The 20972-nt window shown below is 38.2% G+C and overlaps 1 protein-coding gene across 5 annotated transcripts in view; it reads right to left on the bottom strand.

Annotated features, from left to right (window-relative positions):
• The window catches only part of GPBP1 (GC-rich promoter binding protein 1), a 92093-nt gene that overhangs the window by 24824 nt on the left and 46297 nt on the right, over positions 1 to 20972 (bottom strand). For 2 of the 5 annotated variants that reach the window (XM_012655289.1, XM_012655290.1), the window contains exons 3-5: positions 16591 to 16710; positions 1358 to 1481; positions 1001 to 1224 (exon numbers count right to left, since the gene is read on the bottom strand). In XM_012655289.1, coding sequence (XP_012510743.1) covers positions 1001 to 1224; positions 1358 to 1481; positions 16591 to 16653 — 411 coding nt within the window. In that variant the 5' untranslated portion in view covers positions 16654 to 16710. Of the gene's footprint in view, positions 1 to 1000; positions 1225 to 1357; positions 1484 to 16590; positions 16711 to 20972 lie in introns of those variants that run through there. The other 3 variants (XM_012655291.1, XM_012655293.1, XM_012655292.1) reach the window with 2 other exon arrangements.

Here is a 20972-nt window from a genome sequence, read left to right as displayed (position 1 = left end):
ACTTGTATTACTTATCTAATCCTCTCAACACTATGAGAGAGCACTATTATTCCCAGATTGCTCATACAGTTAACCCTATGGGTTTGAACTACAAGAACCCACTTATACACAGATTTTCTTCTGCCTCTGTTACTTGAGACACCAAGACCAATCCCTCCTCTTCCTCCTCCTCTTCAGCCTATTCAACATGAAGACCTTTATGATGATCTTCTTCCAATTAATGATTAATAAATATATTGTCTCTTTCTTATGACTTCTTAAACATTTTTTCTCTAGCTCATTTTAAAAATATAGTATATAACACATTAAAAACTAAGAAAATTTTGTTTGTAATTAGCTCATATATATTTTTAATGATGGAGTTAACATGCCAAATTGCATCTAACCTAGGATAACAATTAGTTTGCATTCCCTGACAAAACTTTTGAATAGAGAAATAGCTGAAAGACAAGGAGAGCTATCCTGGGATTAACTTAAGAGTCATATATGAATAAACAAGTGTTATTTAAAAGCAACAATCTAAACAAAACGTATTGGTAAAATAAAAGTCTTTCCAAAAGCTATTAATAACTTTTTAGAGATGTTATGATGTGCTTGCAAATAAGGCACCAAGTTCAGTTTCCCCAGCTAGTTCTAAGGGAAATTGTTCAAATTTCTATAAAGAATAAAACTTATAAATACATTCAAAAGTTTTGAAAAGTCACATGGCAAGACTTTGGAATAAGGAAGCCTAACAAGACAGAAAGAAAGAAAGAAAAGAAAGAAAAAGAGGGGAGAGGGGAAGGGAGAGAGAAGGAAAGAAAGAGAAAATTGGGTGAGGGAGGGTAGGGAGACAGTGAACAAAAGACCTCACAAAATGAAAGGAATAAAAATATAATTGGGCAAATACCTGTAAAGTGTGACTCCTGCAGAAAACAAGCTGTATTGATAAAACATCATAAAGAGTACCTAGACAGCACTTGCAGAAATTTCATCTGTATTAAAATTGTAAGAAACTTACAAAATCCTCAGCCTCAAACTGTTTGCGTTCTCTCTTGTCTTCTTTCCTCCCAGTTTCATTGTCAGGTATGTTGTTTTCATGTAGTCCTTGGCTTTTTCCAGAATGGAAAATACTGCTACGAGAACGGGAACTTCCACCATGGTATCCCCCTCTATGATTTATGTTTTCAGTACCATTTCTTCCATGTGTACGCCATCCATTTTTTTCTTTTCTTCCAAAGTTACCTTTATTTGATAACAATAAAGTAACATAAATTCAAAGGTAGTTATACTTAAAGACTGAATCACAATCAAACCTTTCTTAAAAGACAATGAAGAAAATTATCCTTAAACCCTATCATTCCTTAGCAAATTTTACCTCCATTAGGACGTCCAACACCAGAATCAAAGCCATCTGAAGAGTTGTGTCGTCGACGATTCACATCATAACGATTTTCTGTCCATGAAAAGTTTTCAGAATGCTTCTCAAAATTCAATGATGACTGAAACAAATTATATACAAGTAAATACACTTTAAAAAAACCTAAATACAGTTTTAAAAACTAGTAATACTCCAACTTATTTCCAAGAATTTTAAATGGTTAAGAGGAACATTTTATAGTTATTTTCAAGTTATTCGAAAAACTGGGTAACTTTAAACATGACAGATGGACTTCACTGTTGGTCCGTTTTCTACCACCGAAAAGAACAAGCGCACCTTTTCTGAAAGAGTTCAACATCTACTTTTCAAATAAAATCAAAGGTAAAATACCATTCATTGTAAGGGAAACAAGTTAAAATATGACACATTTCTCTTATAACAAAATATGACATTCTGTATCACACACTACTTGATATATAAACATTTTCACTATAGCTCAAGGTTTTCTTCTGCATCAGAAAAAAATTGTCAAATTAAACTTCAGTTTTAAGTCCCCTAGATTTATTCCAAACTCCCCTTCCTCAAACCAAATGTTTTTAAAAAGCTATCAAAATAATAGAATGTATAATAACTATTCCAAAATATTAGAAAATTATAAAAGTCCTATTTATAAAGGTTGTTATGTAGCTCCAATATTAATCAATTAAATGTGACAAAATCACCATCAAAACTCCCAACATTTTAAACAAATTCAATTTTAACAGATGGGCACAGATGGTCATATGAATGGGAAAATGTGTAAAAATTCCCAAAAAGCATTTGAGAAAGAAAGTGGCAATGGGGTGGGGAAGGTTAGCTGCTAGGCGAGATACTAAAACACTACTGGTATAGATACAGAAAGAGAACTTTGCTTTGTGATAATGGGGGGAACATGAGACTTTTCTACTAGGAATAAGAAAAGTTAAGTTAGAATCCTCCTTCATATCATCCATAAGAGTAAATTCTACAAGGATTAAAAGAATTAGGCCAGGCAAAGTGGCTCATGCCTATAATCTCAGCACTTTTGGAGGCCAAACGAGAGACTCACTTGAGCTCAGGAGTTCCGAGACCAGCCTCAGCAAGAGCGAGACCCCTTCTCTACTAAAAATAGAAAAAAATTAGCCGGGCATGGTGGCACACGCCTGTAGTCCCAGCTACTTGGGAGGCTGAGGCAGGAGGATCGCTTGAGCCCAGGAGTTTGAGGTTGCTGTGAGCTAGGCTGATGCCACTGCACTGTAGCCCAGGCGACAGAGGGAGACTCTGTCTCCAAAAACAAAAAAAAAACCCTAAACATCAGAAATAGCACCATTAAAAGAAGAAAATATAGATGAATATTTTTATAATTCCTGAGGAAGGTCTTCTTAAACAAGATCTAAAATGCAGAAACTATGAAAAATGACAGATATGACTTGAAAAACTTTGACACGACACAAAGCTAATGGGCAAACAAGTTGAGGAAATGAAGACATAAATTAGGGAGCATTCTATAAATCAATACAGATAAGGACAACCCAATGGGGAAAAAAAGAACAAAAGATATGAAAGGGCAATTCTCGGAAATGTGAAGAACCAAAAATGACATGAAAACATACCCACCCAGTTTCTATTATAGTAACGAAGAAATGCAAATTAAAACAAGGCTGGTATTTCTTGCCCACTGGATAGGCAAAAATAAAAAGGACAAAATCTAGCTGACAGTAAAGGTTGAGAAAACACTCTTGTATATTGCTAACAGGAATATAAACAGGTAAGGTTTTTCGGCAAAGCTGCGAGGAAATACCCAGCTGCCAAAATCCTTAAGTGAAATACTCAAACAAATGTTTCTTCAACTCATGCAAACAACGAGCTACCTATAAATCTAATTTTGACATTCCCATTAGAGAGCAGAGGAGCTAACTGCATGACTGTTCAAATTTACTTGAATGTCAACTAGGTAATGGCAAGAGGGTTGGGGAATTATGACAAGACCTCTCAAGTTGCCTTTCTCTCCATTTCCTACATCTACTTCTGAATTACTACTTCCATTAAAGAACCTGGGTTAAGTAACCAAGTTTTAAATGACAATAAAAAGACTGTTATTAGCATACTTGTTACAGACAATGCCTGAAATCTGATTATATTTTATACTTAACTAAAAAGTTCTAATTGGAAATATTGAGGTATACAATCCAAGCCATTTATTGAGCTATAAACACTTCTTATTGACTAATTACTTGCAGAAGTGAAGAGCATAGTGGGTGATACGTAGGCTTCACGCTACTAAACAACACTAATTACTCTACACAATGTACTAGCAAACTAATTTGGAAAGCTACATGACCACAATTCTCTGAATTCTTCAGTCTTCTCAGAAAGAAACAAAACATATCTGAGCCCCCACTGCTAAATCTGATTAGCTGGAAAAGGAAAAAGAGGGGAGGAGAGAAGGGGAGGGGAGGGAGAGGAAAGGAGAGGGGAGAGGAGGGGAGGCCACATCACACAGGGGGAACTATATCAAACTTCTGACTATTTCTTGGAGCTATTGATGGTACCTTACCACTGTTGAAACATTTTTAGGAATACCTTTCAGGGTCAATATTTAACATACCCAATGGACATTCCATGCTTCCTACCATCCACAGGCATCTGGTATTGTTAAGCACTAGAAAAGCCTCCTTGAAATTCAACTCAAAACAAGTTAAAACTCTACCTCCTTCGTCTCACACACCTTATTATTATAAGACTGGTCAATGATTGCAGCATAACTAAAGAGATCATCTCATAGTCACTTCCTGGGTATAACCAGTATGAAAGCAATGAGGAGTTATGAGATTACAGACATATTCTTTTAAAATTCAGGATAATGCCTTGACCATCCCTAGACATGTTTCTTCCCCCTAAGAGTAACTGGAGTCCAGGCCAACCCTCTGGGTGACAGCTTGGCCAAAAAGGAACCCTGGGGCCTTAAGGTGAAATCTGGCATTCTAGGTCCTTAAGTGTAGCCTTTTGACTGAATCCAAATTTTACAGAATAAATCCTTTTATTAAAAGGGGTGCAGCAGAGAAAGATGAAGCTTTTCTTGCCTCCTCTGGTGCTTAAAAAAGAAAAATTTTGAAATCAGAAGAGTTCAGGTTTCCCATCCCTGGATCATAAAGACAATGACCATTTGCTTGAGTATACTGCTCACCTATTCCTCCAACAGTATTCTATGTGAACCAAGGTAAAGGTTATCCCTGTAAATTATATAAAAATGCCCTCATCCCATTCGCATCCAATTTCTCCAGACAAAAAGTCTATGTACAAGCAGGGGATGATATTTCTCTTAAGTAACAGCTATTAAAATTGGGACACACCAATTTCATGGCTGGGGAGGGAGAGCAAACAACTCCAGGCTACAACTACTCTGTGACTGTCCATGTCCATAAACTAATGTAATAGTAATCCAAATCAAGTTTAACAACAGATTCCAAACTAGAGTGACCTGTGCCCCGTTGGGTGGTATGTTTGCACACGAGAGAGAATGAGCCACAGAATGTCCTCTATTGAGAATGAGCGTTGCTTTTTGGCCCATCTAACAAAGATTGGCAAAAATGTTATTTCTGGTAATCTGACAAAGTTTTGGCAAAAATATAAAGAGAACAATTATACATAGCATACAGGGGTATAAATTAGACCACCACATGGGAGAGGAATCTGGCAATGTCTAGTCAAGTCCTAGCAATTTTACTTCCAACTATATTTTAGAGCATCGTTATTCAATAGACAGGCAGAATCAGCAACACTTAGAAGTTTGTTAAGGATCTAGGGTCCCACTAAAAACCTGCTGAATCAGAATCTGCATGTTAACAAAATCAGGTTGTTTTCACACCTATTAAAGTTTGAGAAAGAGTGGTCTAAAAAACATTTACACGTGTGTACAAGGAAACATCATAAGACTATTCAATGCAGTACTCTCTTTAAAAGCCAAAAGCTATAAACAATCTAAACCTAAATGAACAAATAAAATGTGGTATACAGACACAAAATACAAAACTATTAGGTTAGTGCAAAAGTAACTGTGGTTTTAGCATTGCTGAAATTTGCCTTTTGATATTGGAATATATTCTTAAGTAAATGTGGTTATGTTATACATCATTTTAACGTGCATTTCGTGCTTTATGGTTTTTTTTGCTAATGACTTATTACTTGCTGTTTGTTTTATATTTATTTTAGACTACGGAAATGAGGTTAGACAAAAAGCAAATATTCTTATTGGAGTTCAAAATGTAAAGCAGTGGAGACAACTTGCAACATCAACAACCCACTTGGCCCAGGAACTGCTAACGAATGTACGGTGCAGTGGTAGTTTAAGAAGTTTTGCAAAGGAGACAAGAGCCTTGAGATGAGCAGTGTAGTGGCCATCAGAAGTTTACAACCACCAAATGAGAGCAATTATCAAAGATGATCCTCTTACAACTACACAAGAAGTTGCCGAAGAACTCAGCATCGAACATTCTACAGCTGTTCGGCATTTGAAGCAAACTGGAAAGGTGAAAAAGCTTTTTAAATGGGTGCCTCATGAGCTGACCGAAAATCAAAAAAACCGTCGTTTTGAAGTGTCACCTTCTCTTGTTGTATGCAACAACGAACCATTTTTCAATCAGATTGTGACGTGCCACGAAAAATGGACTATATACGACAACCGGTGATGACCAGCTCAATGACTGGACCGAGAAGAAGCTCCAAAGCACTTCCCAAAGCCAAACTTGCACCAAAAAAGGTCATGGTCACTGTTTGGTGGTCTGCTGCCGGTCTGATCCACTACAGCTTTCTGAATCCCAGCAAAACCATTACATCCAAGAAGTATGCTCAGCAAATCAATGAGATGCACCAAAAACTGCAACGTCTGCAGCTGACACTGGTCAACAGAAAGGGCCCAATTCTTCTCTGCAACAACGCCTGACCGCACGATGCTTCAAAAGTTCAACGAATTGGGCTACAAAGTTTTGCCTCATCCACCATATTCACCTGACCTCTCACCAACAGACTGCCACTTCTTCAACCATCTTGACAAATTTTTGCAGGGAAAACGCTCCCATAACCAGCAGGATGCAAAAAATGCTTTCTGAGAGAACGATGACTCCCGAAAAACCGATTTTTACACTACAAGAATAAACAAACTTACTTCTTGTTGGCAAAAATGTGTTGATTGTAATGGTTCTTATTCTGATTAATAAAGATGTGTTTGAGCCTTGTTATACTGACCTAAAATTCATGATCCGAAACCGAAATTACTTTCATACAAACCTAATATACATAGTTCAAGATAATTACACGGCGCCGCCTTGGGCTGCGCTGGGTTGGTGGCCTACCCCGGCTATCTCTCCCGGCCCTGGAGTCACCTTCGCCCCCTGAACCCTAGAGCCCCAGACTGTCTTCCACTCGGGGCCCACTGCAGGGTTGGGTGGCCCAGACACTACACAGAAGCTACTCCCACCGCACCCCCGTCCACTCCCGCGTGCGTGGGTCTTCGCCCCAGCTCCCGTCCTATGATCCGGGCCCGCCCCCTGGCGGCCGGGGAGAGAAGAGCCGGGCCCGCGGCGGGCGAATGGGCTCCTGGGGGCTTTGTAGCCGGGAATGCCGCTGCTGCTGCTGCTGCTGCAGGGTGGGATCGCAGACCACTTCTTCCCTCCGGGCGGGCTGAGGCCCCGACGTGGATGAGTAAACTGCGGTCCTGAGCAGGCAGCAGGCCGGGCTTGGCCATCCATTTTTCACCCTCCACGCACTCCCACCAGCCGTAAGTTGGCAAATCCTCTTTGTGCCTGCGGCCCTGCTCGCCCGGGAACGTTTGATTACCGTGGCGAACGTTCGGCGCAACCTCTGCCCGCTTTCTTTTGCCAGCCCTGCTTTTTCAGGGACTCCCGCGCACCCTGCTCACATGCGCTACTCGGAGCCACAGCCGGCTCCGCCCGCCTCGGAGGTTTGGATATTTATTGATCTTGTCTTGTCCTCCGACTCGGTAACAAGCTCCAGGACCCCAACACCACAATCCACGTTTTGGATGCAGTGAGACCCCCGACATTCCTTGGTATTTATTGTCTCTCCCCACCTAGGACCCCACACCCGACCCTCGCGAATAAAAGGCCCTCCCGACTGCCTAAAGCTCAAAAAAAAAAAAAAAAAAGAAAGAAAGAAAATTACACGAAATCTACAGATATCAACATGGAAAAATTCTCCAAGACATAACAAATATAAAAGATGCAGAGACAAAGAATAATTTATGTAAAAATTTTAAGCATGCAACAATATTTATTGCACATGCAATTATAATATAAGAACATGCACTGAGAATATCTCCAGGAAAAACTGAAAATGAGAACAGGATTGTGAAGAAGTAAACAGCAGACTTTGACTATATATGTAACGTTTTATTTCCAAAAACAGATACAAAGCAAATATGGCAAAAATTTTAACATATGACTGTGTTGGATGGTTAGTAAGTATTTGTTTAATTATCTGGGTGGTTAGTGTTTAATTATTCTCTATGCTTCTTTGTATGTATAAATGTTTCATTAAAACTATCTTTTAAAAAATATCCAAAAAACAGGCTATAGGAAAGTATATGCAAAATAAACGGCAAACACATCCCCTAATACGAAAAAAGCTACTATAAATCACTAAGAAATTACACGAACAAGCAGTTCTCAGAAATACGTCCTAACATAAAAACATGCTCAATCGTAAGTGAACGATGCAAATCAAAATACCATTTTTCATCTAATTTCACAAAGATGTAAAATTGAAAACATCCAGTGTTGCCAAAACTGAAAAGCTAGCCCCCTCACAAACTGTGATGGGATTATAAATAGGTACAAGTAACGCATTAGCTACCAAAATGCACAAACTTTCTGACCCAGCAATTCTACTGCTAGGAATTTACCTTACAAATATATTCAAGAGATGTCCAGATATTCCTGAAGGTTGGTCCTTTAATAGGTAACTAATTGGCTGGATGCAGTGGCTCATGCCTGTAATCCTAGCAATCTGGGAGGCCGAGGTGGGTGGATCGTTTGAGCTCAGGAGTTTGAAACCAGCCTAAGCAAGAGTGAGATCCTGTCTCTACTAAAAATACAAAGAAATTAGTGGGACAACTAAAAATACATAGAAAAAATTAGCCGGGCATGGTGGCGTGTGCCTGTAGTCCCAGCTACTCGGGAAGCTGAGGCAGGAGGATTGGTTGAGCCCAGGAGTCTGAAGTTGCCGTGAGCTAGGCTGACGCCATGGCACTCTAGCGCGGGAAACAAAGCGAGACTCTGTCTCAAAAAAAAATAGGTAACTAATTATATAATCCATGTATAATCCACTCAATAAAAGATTATGTAGCCACTGAAAAGAGAGTAATTCTCTATGACTGACTATACAAAAAGATATTGGAGATGCCATCCTTGAAGTAAAGGGAAAAAATAGCTATCTCACTTGTTCATCTAGACTACAATAAAAATATATTCTGGTGTACCCATACATAAAAGTACCCTAGCATTTCACTTCTAAAAATTTGTCTACTCCCTAATAATCAAGAAAAGAAAGTTATTAAACTGATGAATTTTAAAGTTAGGCACATATGGGTTCCTATTCCAGCTCTAGTACTTTGGAACAAATGACTTAATCTCTCAAACTCAGTTCATCTGTAAATAAGGGAAAAAAGAGTGTCTACCACGTAAGATTTTTGTTGCCTGCATACAAACTGTTTTACGTATTGACTGGTATGCAGAAACATTAGCTATTAAAACAAGCAAGGCAGAGACCATCTCCACCTATTCCCTCTTACACTATCTTTTTCTTGAATTGCTTTTAAAAATAGTTTTAGAAATTTTCTCTATTTTTTCTGTTGCTCAGAATATGGAAATAAAGAATTAACCAAAAAACCTACATAGTAAACCTCTACACAGAAGTTTTAACAGGCTGATTGAGTTTTCTGATCCTCTTAGCCTATAACAATACATAGCACACAAGTTTTCAACGTAAGTTAACGTTGCTTACACTATCAAAGTTTTAGTACAGTATTATTAATCAGTTTTTTAAGTGTTGCTATAAAAGGATCAAAAATGCTCTATTACATTCTAGCTATAGAGATAACTACAGGATACCGAATACAAATACGAAAATGTATTCATTGCAATGGAATTTCATCACATTTTTCACTATTTTGTTCTGCTTAAAAAGGCCCGGTGTGGTGTGGCACGGCACAGGTATGTAGACCCAGCTACTCAGGAGGTTGAAGCAGGAGGACTGTTCAAGACCAGCCTGTGCAATACAGATAGACCCTGTATCTTAACAAAAAAAAAAAAAAAAAATTCCTACTTTCTGCTTCTCTTTTTTTGTTTGAGACAGTCTGGCTCTGTTGCCCAGGCTAGAGTGCTGTGTTGTCAGCCTACCTCACAACCACCTCAAACTCCTGGGTTCAAGTGATCTTCCTGTCTCAGTCTCCCAAGTAACTGGGAGTACAGGAGTGCACCACCACGCCCAGCTAATTTTTTCCAATTTTAGTCGTCTGGCTAATTTTTTCTATTTTCAGTATAGACAGGGTCTCACTCCTTTTCAGGCTGGTCTTGAACTCCTGACCTCAGCTGATCCTCCCCCCCACCCCCTCACCGCCCCCCACCCCCCATAGCCTCTCAGAGTGCTAGGATTACAGGAATGAGCCACCTGGCCCAGCCTACCTTCTATTTCTATTTCCTACCACTCATCTACTACACCCTTGGGATCCTCTTTCTTCAAACAAGTACAACTATGAAAATACACAACAGCCTGTTTTACAGGGATTATTTTGTCATCCTTCCTATGGTAAGTCAGTGGGAATAAGCAGCATTTTAAATAAAGGGAGTCTCGAGCTGCCCAAGGACACTGGTCGCCCCGAGCCTAAGGCCGCCTGACGCCATCAAGACCATAGGGGGAAGGGGATTTCGTTGTCCCTCGTGTTTCAAATAAAGCTGTGTCTAATTCTCAAATAAATAAATAAATAAATAAAGGGCATTTCCTAGCTACCTAAGTTTTTCCGTATCTGTAACTACTTCTGTCCAGTATTCTTTCAATAATAAAAATGTTACTTTTCAAACTAAGTCAGGATCTATTAATGGATGATGAAATCAATCAGTCACAACTGGCATTTTAATGGACTAAAAAAGAACAGAAGACAACAGAAAATATTAGTGCACTATAGGTATACGAAATTGTTTTAGTTATACCTACCTAAATACAACCCTGTGTAAAATTTACTTCTCACTATGGGTTGCAATCCACAGTTCAAAAGCCACTGCCCTTATTAAGCCATAGACATATCATCAGCCACATGCAGTTTAAAATTTCACCACATGATGGGGCTAAAACTCTACATATCTCAAAATTACTGAAGCGCAGTTCTGAAAACATTTTTACTGTAACTTAACTCAAGATTTCACATGATCTTTCCAAACAGAAATAAATAAAAGACTGCCCATTACATTCCATAAGAGAATGCAACAGTAATTAACATCTAGTTCCATTTATTCAGGACGAGATTAAAAAGGGGGAAATGATAGGAGCAGACAAAAGTCTACAGCAGTGAACAAGAGGTTACAAATGGTAATCCATGAATAATGATTTCAAGAGATGAAAGATTAAGCCACAAAGGTATACTAAAAGAAGTATCACTAAAAGACATGTTTGTCAAAACCACTTTAGGTAAAGGAGAAAACTTCAAATACTGCTAGTTAAGAGTTGAAATTGATAACCATCTTCGAGAGATAATTTTCGAAGAATTTAAAATAGGCGGTTCCAAATTTTAATTTAAGAATCAAAATCATCATCATTATGATGGCCTACGAACATTAACCCAGAGTCAGGTTTTAGAAAGCACTAAGGATCTCACCAGCCAAGCGTGGTGGATTGCTTGAGGTCAGAAGTTTGAGACCAGCCTGAGCAACAGTGAGACCCCATCTCTACTCAAACAGAAAAAAATTAGCCAGGCATAGTGGCAAGTGCCTGCAGTCCCAGCTACTTGGGAGGCTGAGACAGGAGGACTGCTTGAGCCCAGGAGTTTGAGGCTGCTGTGAGCTAGGCTGACACCATGGCACTCTAGCCCAGGCAACAGAGTGAGATCTCTGACTTAAAAAAAAAAAAAAAAAAAGATTTCACCACACATTAACAATTATCAATCTTAACTTCAGGTTAACTTTAAATGAAGACAAGCATTATTTACAAGTGTTTTTTAAAAAAAAAAAGTTTCCAGATATTGATCATTTTTACTGATGTATTTTATGTTAGCTGTGAAACTCCTTAAAAATTAAAGTAAGCCTTATACCTATTTTCAGAGAAAACGACGAACGAGGAAAAGTAAATGAACGGGCAAGCAAGAAACTCATATGCATCCAGGCAGGCCTGGGGGAAAAAAAACCCACTAAAAGGACAGATGAGAGCAACTGAGTTGGCAGGGTATGAGGGGGTGAGACAAGGGAGCAAATTCCAGGACCAACACATGAGGGGGAAAGGGGCAAACAGAGAGTCCCTGACAAGAAGTGATTTCAGTAGTTTAATCAGTAGAAGTTGCCATTCCCCAACTTCAAGTCCCTTTTTACAGTATGAATTGAAATTTTTAATCGTTTTACGGAACTCCAAATGAGTCCTATGGAAATAGCACAGAATAGCAGACGTATCCTGGATTCTAGTCAAGGTACACACTAATTAGCTATGTGAAAACAATGAAGCTAGTTAACCTTCCAAATAATCCATATGTGTAAAATATGGTGACTTTAGGACAATCGCTAAGATACATCTTCAAACTCCAAAATTCTATTGTCTAGGAGAATTTTGTCACTTCAGTGCATATTTTTCAAAACATTATGGGCCAAATTTATTACTACCTGATAAGTCCTTATTGGGGAGTAAATTTCTAAATTATAAAATTGTTTCCATAAGAGCTACTTAATAAAAAGTGTTATGGACTGGGTGTGTTGATTCAAGTCCTAATCCCAGCACTTTGGGAGGCCAAGGATTGCTTGAGGCCAAGAGTTCGAGACCAGCCTGGGCAACATGGTGAGATTCCCCCACCCATCTCTTAAAAAAAAAAGTAGTTTTTTGTGTTTTTGTTTTTTTTTTAAATTAGCTGGGTGTAGCATGTACATGTAGCTCCAGCTATTCAAGAGGCTGAAGTGGGAGGATCACTTGAGCCCAAGAGTTCTAGGTTACAGTGAGCCATGATCGGGCCACTGCATTCCAGCCTGGACAAGAGAGCAAGACTCTAAATAAATAAATAAAGTGTTACAGAACTGCCTATACGGGCTACAGGTATGACTCAGCATAGTAGAGCCTAATAAATAGGCAAGCATATATTAAGACACAACAGGAAAAAAAAAGTGGAAGACAGTTTATTAAGGCACATGGATTAATTATAATCAATTCCAAGGTTAACTCAGGTAACTGTGAAAGAGTTTTTCTACACTTGACATTGCTTCTTAAAATGTCTATATATTAATTTCTTTTTTTCTTAGTGGAACTATAGAAGAGAGTATGTTACAATAAATGATTTCTTAGATTAGATGAAATAAGGTACAGGTTGAATATCTCTAATCCAAAATGTGAAACTTTCTGATGCTCAAAGGAAATGCCCATTGGATCATTTTAGATTTTGAGATTAGGATGCTTAACCAGTAAAATCATGAGTTAAATATTATAAAACCTGAAAAAATCCAAAACACTTCTGGGTCCTAAGCATTTCAAATAAATGACACTAAACCTGTATCTTCAGAGTAAGTAATTTTAAGTATGCAGCATTGCAGAAAACAAATTATTAGAACTGGTCTCTGCTTTGTCAGTGTGTGCAATAATATGAAATATATTTGGTCTTTGTCCCAGATTCCTGTCATTCGGCTTCTTTTTAAAATCCCTGGAATTTTTAGAGTGATACGAATAACTTTTGTTATTTATAGTTAGCCCCTGAGATGACTCTCCAGTTGATGCTGAAGGTACTTAGAGTGGGGCTCCTGGATAGCCTCAGGATAGGGCAAGTCACCAAAAAGACCAAGAGATTAGGATAGGAACTTTCAGCCCCATCCACTGCTCAACAGTTGAAAAACCCGTGAAGGTGCTGGTGCTGAGAGTATCGTATACCCAGAGAGGGCAAGGAAGCTCCACGCACCCAACCCACACACAATACCTCGCCTTATCCATCTATTCATCAGTATCCTTTACAACTAGGTAGCAAACGTAAGTTGTTTCCCTAAGTTCTGAGAGCCATCCTAGCAAATTAGTCAAACCCAAGGAGGGGTCACAGAAACCCTAGTTGGTAGCTTAGTCAAAAGTACAGGTGGCCCAGACTTGCAATTGGCATCTGAAGTGGGGGCAGTCTTGTGGAACTGAGCACTCAATCTGTCAGATCTATATCCAGGTGGATCATGTTAGTCAGAATTGAAATGAATTCTGGGATACCCAGTTGGAGTCTGCTGGAGAACTCCTTCGTGTGTGGGGGAAAAACCTCCCATGTATCTGGTCATAGAAGTGTCCTATGTCGAGCAGACAGGAAAAATGGTTTGTTTTCCCTTTTTACACAGGTCTTATATTCTAGAAAAGCCAAAACACGTACAGGAATTATTTCCTACCTAAATGAACACAGTTTGACTGAACCAAAAGTATAAATTACTATGAAAAATATCAGAAGTGATAAGAAATCAACTGTTATTTATAAGAAAGAAACTCTCCTAAAAATAAATAGTTAAATTCTTAATTATATAGGCCTCCTTCTATTCTAATTTCCTCTTTAGAGGCAAATATTTAGACAATTACAGGTGGATCTATGACCACCTGTAATTGTTTTATATGTCTACACACTAGACAATGCTGGAAGAAAGGCCTCCAAAAGCTCCTGAAACTAACAAGGTGACCTAATCAAAAATATCACATTATGACTTTTATCAGAAGAAATATACTGGTATTTCCCACTTTGCAATCAGACTATTAGTTTTTAAAAAAATCACTAGTGGCATATAATCTACCCAAAAAGCTCGTTTTCTACTGCTTGGCTTTGAGGGCTTTCTTCTTAGCACACTGGAGAACAGATGACAATTTCAATGCTCTACAACAGTTTTGGATGTTTGTAAATGTATCTGTAAAAACTATCTGTCTTTATTAAACAACTATTCTATTTTTTTTTATTAGACCACCTTCTGCCTGATCTTTTTTTTTTTTTCTTTTTTTGAGACAAAGTCTCACTCTGTTGTCCTGAGTAGAGTGCCATGGCATCAAGCCTAGTTCACAGCAACCTCAAACTCCTGGGCTAAAGCAATCCTCTCGCCTCAGCCTCCCGATTAGCTGGGACTACAGACACATGCCACAATGTCTGGCTAATTTTTCTATTTGTAGTAGACCCAGGCTCTCGCTGGTCTCGAACTCCTGACCTCAAGCGATCCTCCTGCCTTAGCCTCCGAGAGAGTGCTAGGATTACAGGCATAAGCCACCGCACCTGGCCTCTGCCTGGTATTTTTAAGTAAAATAAACATTTCTTAGATTAGTGGCTCCTAGTATGTAACAATATTACAAAACTCACATTATTCCTGAAATTTTAGCTATGTGCCTCATTTATGTGAAAAATAAGTCTTCCAGATATATGGAAAGACTTCGAAAACCTCCAATTTTTTAAAACATTATCTACAGGAGAAAAGTTTAGCAGGTTCTTAGACAAATAGCATAGAAATTCTTACCAAATTTTAGTAGATTTTCTTGAAAAAACTTTCTTCACTTGCTATGTGCCCTTAGAATAATTTTCAGAGACTGTCCCAAGTGTTTGTTTTTAATAGTTTTTACCAGTTTTGCTAGTTCAGAACTACTAAAACTCAGAACTTCAAGAATCTGTGGTTCTTGAGCTACAACCCACTAACCCTCTCATCCACTCCGGGCAGCTATGACTAAGAAGACCGGGTCCCCAGCCCTTCAGCTCCTAAACAAGGGGGACAGCTTACTGGGAGGGGCAGGCTCCCAGCATTTCTCTTCCCTTCCAATTTCAGTTGAAGAGGTTAAATTCGTGGTGAGTACAGTCAAGAAATCAGGGGCTCTTTTCCTCTATCTCTCACTCACAGGATGAAGGCTCTACACCAGATTCGAAGTACCAATAGGCTCCACCTGCCCTTGTCCTAGTTACCTAACAGGGCAGAAGTTCCACATTGAGAGGCAAACTGCTCCACCCAGTGCCTGGAATAGTGGCTCAGAGATTTTGCCCAGGTGAGCAGCAGACTTCAAACGAACTGACTTTATTTCAGTGTGGAAAAAGTCAAGGCTGAGGACACTTTCAGAAACAAAGGAGATTCTGGTAGTAAGAAAACAAGAGGAGCTCGGAGTTCCTCTTAATGAAGAACAATAAGGTGAACCACAGGCCAGCTAATTCAGAAAGAACCAGGGAAAGAGACAACGAAGAAGAACCCTACTGGAGTCAGAATGAACCTCAGAACACTGGCCCCAAAACCCAGGCCTGCCCTAATTAAATTGGATCTGAGCACTGCGCAATTAATGCCCCCAGGCATTGCTGAAAACAACAGAGCAATCCGCTGGCAATTAATGGAACCTAACACATGGGTGTGATATCAAATGAGGCAGACAGCTTTATAGAAAAGATCAGTAAAAGACAGTCAGAGAGCCCTGATAAAACCACCTTCATCCCACAGTGACTGTGCACACACCCTTTACTCTGCAACTCAATCATTTCACTTTCCCCAAGTGGATTAAAGAAGGTCAATATTTAAAATGAGTACAGCAAGGACTAAAAATAAATTCTAAATCACTACATTCTTGGATTGGTACTCAAATTAGATGATGTTTGGCAAAGCACTTTGCAACTAAAGTACATGATATATGCTAGGTAGCATTATTATCTAAAAGGGCAATCAATATAAGATAGTAAAAAATAGTATAGAAAAAGGTAAGATTTATAATAAGTAATGTTCAAAGTATCTGGTATGAATTAAAATTTGTGGAACATTGATTACTACATAAAAGGCAACTTGGAAGTAAATGGTTTAGTATACTGACGGTATATCGAAAACTGACTTTTTAACTAATAAAACCACTAAATTAAACATGAAATAACTTAGATGATAATATAAATGTAATTCTCTGCAAAGATATTAAGCCTTTACATTTTAATTTCATTTGTGTAGAACATGAATGAAAGCGAGGCGGGTACACGAAAAGAGAGATGCAGGAAAGAGTACCTTTGTTGATGATGGTGGAGTAGGAAAATTAAGCCAGGCTGGAGCAAAGTCATGCTGCGCCATTTAGGTCCAGTCTCTCCAACTCAATGAAACAAGGCTTCAACACCTCATGGCAAGTCCCTGTCGCACAAAAATGGAAGGAATTAGACCTGTAGCTCCTGGCCAAAAATTATCTTCTTTAAATTGCAATGAACTTACTACTACAATATTCCATTTATAATGAAAATCTAGGAAAGCGAAACTATAGTGATTAAAAAAAAAAATAGCTCATGGGGGGGTAATGACTGCATGGGGCAGGAGGGAATTTTTTGGCTAACTGGGTATTATCTTGATTGTGGTGATGGTTATACAAGAGTTCACGTTTGTTAAAACTCATCAGATTATCAACTTAAAATTGGTTATTTTTCGTAAATAAGGTACACCTCAATAAAAGTTATTTTTAAAAATCAAATATACATCAAGTGTCTCCTGATGTGATGCAATATGAAGTACACATTACTATCTATGATATATTCTTGCCCCCACCCCAAATGGAATTTGAAATCTGATTTAACTACCAATAGCAAGAAATTCAAGACAGAGTAACAAAACACATCTTGGAGAAATAATCTACCAAATATAGATCACAGACTATTCCAAACGTCAAATCATGTGGTTTCTTCAACAAATAATGGTATTTAATAGATAGATCAATCAAATACAGGCGTGGACCTAGCATGGATCCTTACTCGAACAAATCAACCTTTTAAAAAAGTATGAAACAGCAGAAATGTGAGCATAAGGTGGACATTAAATGGCATTAAGGAATTAATAATCATTTAGATGTGGTAATGGTATGGTGATTATAATGTTTTAACATAAAGATACACCCAGACTTCATTTTAAAATAAACAAGGGAGTGCTGATGGGGATATAGTTGAGACAAGGTTGTCCATGTTTGTAAACATTAAAGCTGTATGTTGGTACAAGAAGTGTATACTCTTCTCTACTTAATGTATGAGAACTTCCATAATAAAAAGTTTTTTCTAATTACAATCATCACAACAAATCTTAAAATACTTTAGAAACTACTGTTCTTCTGCATTCTGAATTTCAATTTTCCAGAGGCTGTCTTAACTGTATCAATAAAAGTTTCAAGTTGCCAGACCAATCTAAACATAGTAAATTCATTTTTTTTTTTAAATGAGGCAGAAGTCAACTGGGTAACTGTTCTCATTTCAATATAGAGCTCATCCTGGGATCATCTGTGCCAGAAAAATATAATAAAATAAAAAATAAAATAAAATAAATATAGAGCTTAGACTATTTTGGTCAACCTTCCTAAATGAAATTTTTAAACATCAAAATATCTAAGTTTACTAATAACAAATTAGTATAATGCTTTATGTTTATAACTGCATAATAATCTCAAAGTAAAATTTTAACAAATAAATGAAATACCACTGTTGATTTTATACTTTCAAAACTCTTCTTTCAACAAATATAAGTGCTAAGGCAGAATTTTTTAAAAGCATATGTATTTCCTAAAGTACTAAGATTTTCAGAATCTTACAGAAATATTCTAATTCCACTACCCAAAACTGTGCTGTTCTATTAAAAGTTAAGAGTATCCAGATATAAGAAATAAATACAACAGGTTAAAATTCACACTGAAAGTGAAAATGTTTAAATGCTCATATAGGTTAAGGAAGAAAAACCCTGATACAATTTGAAAAACCTAAGATGAATTCCAATAAAACATTCATGAAAAAATAATAAATTTTGTTTTAAAAACGTAACTAGGCTGGGTGCAGTGGCTCATGCCTGTAATCCTATCACTTTGGGAGGCTGAGACAGGAGTATTACCTGAGGCCAGGAGACTGAGTTTGCAGTGAGTTATGATGCCACTGCACTCAAGCTTGGGCAACAGAGTAAGACCCTATCTCCCCAAGTCCCTCCAAAAAAAAATGTACCCAATTGAAATACACTACACATCACAAAAATTCAGGCATTCGGGAGTTTTATTTCTATCTGCACTATATTTAGAAGTCTTGGGAAAAATGAAACTAAAGGGTTTTAGGATTATTAAGGAATTTTATATTATCTCTTTTAACATGAAGTTAAATACTAAACAGTGCTGTGTGGTATGCATTTTTCCAACAGTCTTTTGTTGGAAACTCTTTAAAATTATAGGTTCAGTAAACTCAATGGGAAAGAAAAATTGTTTTTAAAGTTTGCACCAAATAAAAATTTACAAGCTCCAGAAAACTTAAAATAACCAAAAATTTAAAAGTTTATCATTTAAAAAAAAGGTATCACAGGAAAGGGTTAAGTGAAAAGTTATAAACTGAAAATTATCTCTGGAGGCAAACCACTAAAATCACCTATTTGTTTCTGCAATGTCTTTATAAATGTTAATATAAATCTAGTTCTTAAAGAATAAAGTATGGGCTGGGCACGGTGGCTCACGCCTGTAATCCTAGCACTCTGGGAGGCCGAGGCGGGCAGATCGTTTGAGCTCAGGAGTTCGAGACCAGCCTGAGCAAGAGCGAGACCCCGTCTCTACCAAAAATAGAAAGAAATTAGCCGGGCATGGTGGCGCATGCCTGTAGTCCCAGCTACTCGGGAGGCTGAGGCAGTAGGATTGCTTGAGCCCGGCAGTTTGAGGTTGCTGTGAGCTAGGCTGACACCATGGCACTCTAGCCAGGGCAACAGAGCAAGACTGTCTCAAGAAAAAAAAAAAAAAAAGAATAAAGTATGAATAGCTCACGGCAGAAGTTAATTCATGTTCTGAAAAAAAGGTAAAGAGCAATATTTCAAAGTTCCACTCCACTCATTTTAACTGTGCATTGTGTCGTCTATTTTCATTTCAGCTTCCTTTCCTGTGTAATAAAGTTACAGGCTGAACTATGCCCCCTCCCCAAATTCATACACTAAAGTCATAACCCCTAATACTTCAGCATGTATCAATATTTGGAGGTAAGTTCTTTAAAGAAGTGATTAATTTAAAATGAAGCTATCCAAGTGGGTCCAACTCCAATCAGACTGTGTCAGAGGAAATTTGGACACAATGAGACACCATGCATGCCCAGAGCAAAGACCCTATGAAAAGGCAGCAAGAGGGTGGCCATCTGCAAGCCAAGGAGAGGTCTCAGAAGCAACCAACCTCTGCTGACGCCTAGATCTTGAACTTACAGCCTCCAAAACTGTGAGAAAATAAATTTCTGTCATTTAAGCCACCCAGTCTGTGGTATTTGGTTATGGCAACCCAATACAAACATTAGAAACGGACTAACTAAAAATGTTTATGTATTTTCTTTACATGTTTAACAACTAGTACATATAGGAAACTACTACCCCTCCCCCCTAGCCCAAAAAACACAATCCCAGAAGTCAAGATCCCACAGCTCATTAGAAATCTCATATCAGATTTCATTATAAGGTCTGAAGGTCCCAGTTGGACATAAGGAGTTAAGAGTTATAAATACTGCTGATATGAAAACCCTAAATTTTCATCTCTCACCCAATTTACAACTTGTCCCTGAATTGATGGATGGAATCCACTGACAATAAAAATTTCTCCGAGGGAAAGTTGGTTTTAGGGGGAAAAGCCTAAGTGTACATCTTTAAGAGTATATGCCTGAATTAAAAAAAAAAAAAAAAAAAGGAAGGATGTAAGTCCAAAATACTGTTCTTCAAATTGAAATATAATACACTTTGGCAAAAGTACACAAATAAATGGAACTTTTCCTATTTCTTGCTATGTTTTACTTTTGAACCTACCAGATTTATGCCACATGTTTCCAAAGAAAAACATATTCAAATTGATTCCATCATAATGAACATCAAACTTACTGTCTTTGTAATGATTTATATTTCAGGTAACTTAAAAACAAGCTTTAAAAATCACAAAGCCAGCCAGGTGCAGTGGCTCACACCTGTAATTCTGGTACTGTGGGAGGATCTCTCGAGGAGACCAGCCTGAACAAGAGCGAAATCCCGTCTCTACAAAAAATAGAAAAATTAGCCGGGCGTGGTGGCAAGCTCCTGTAGTCCCAGCTACTCTAGGAGGCTGAGGCAGGAAAATCACTTGAACCCAGGAGTTTGAGGTTGCTGTAAGCTAGGCTAACACCATGGCACTCTAGCCCAGGTGACAGAGTGAGACTCTGTCTCAAAAAAAACTCACAAAGCCCATCAAAAACACCCAAAATAATCAAAAAATAGTCCAGGAACTCTAACCTACAGGCAGAGTATAGACTAAAAAAACCTCAACAAAATACCATCAAACTGGAGCTGGGGGGCCGGGCCCGGTGGCTCACGCCTGTAATCCTAGCTCTCTGGGAGGCCGAGGCGGGCAGATTGTTTGAGCTCAGGAGTTCGAGACCAGCCTGAGCAAGAGCGAG

The sequence above is a fragment of the Propithecus coquereli genome, unplaced genomic scaffold (assembly GCF_000956105.1).
Source record: "Propithecus coquereli isolate 6110/MARCELLA unplaced genomic scaffold, Pcoq_1.0 Scaffold47, whole genome shotgun sequence".
In the NCBI taxonomy this organism is placed as follows: domain Eukaryota; kingdom Metazoa; phylum Chordata; class Mammalia; order Primates; family Indriidae; genus Propithecus; species Propithecus coquereli.
Note: the sequence above shows the minus strand (reverse complement) of the source record. Positions and strands in the feature narration are given on the sequence as shown.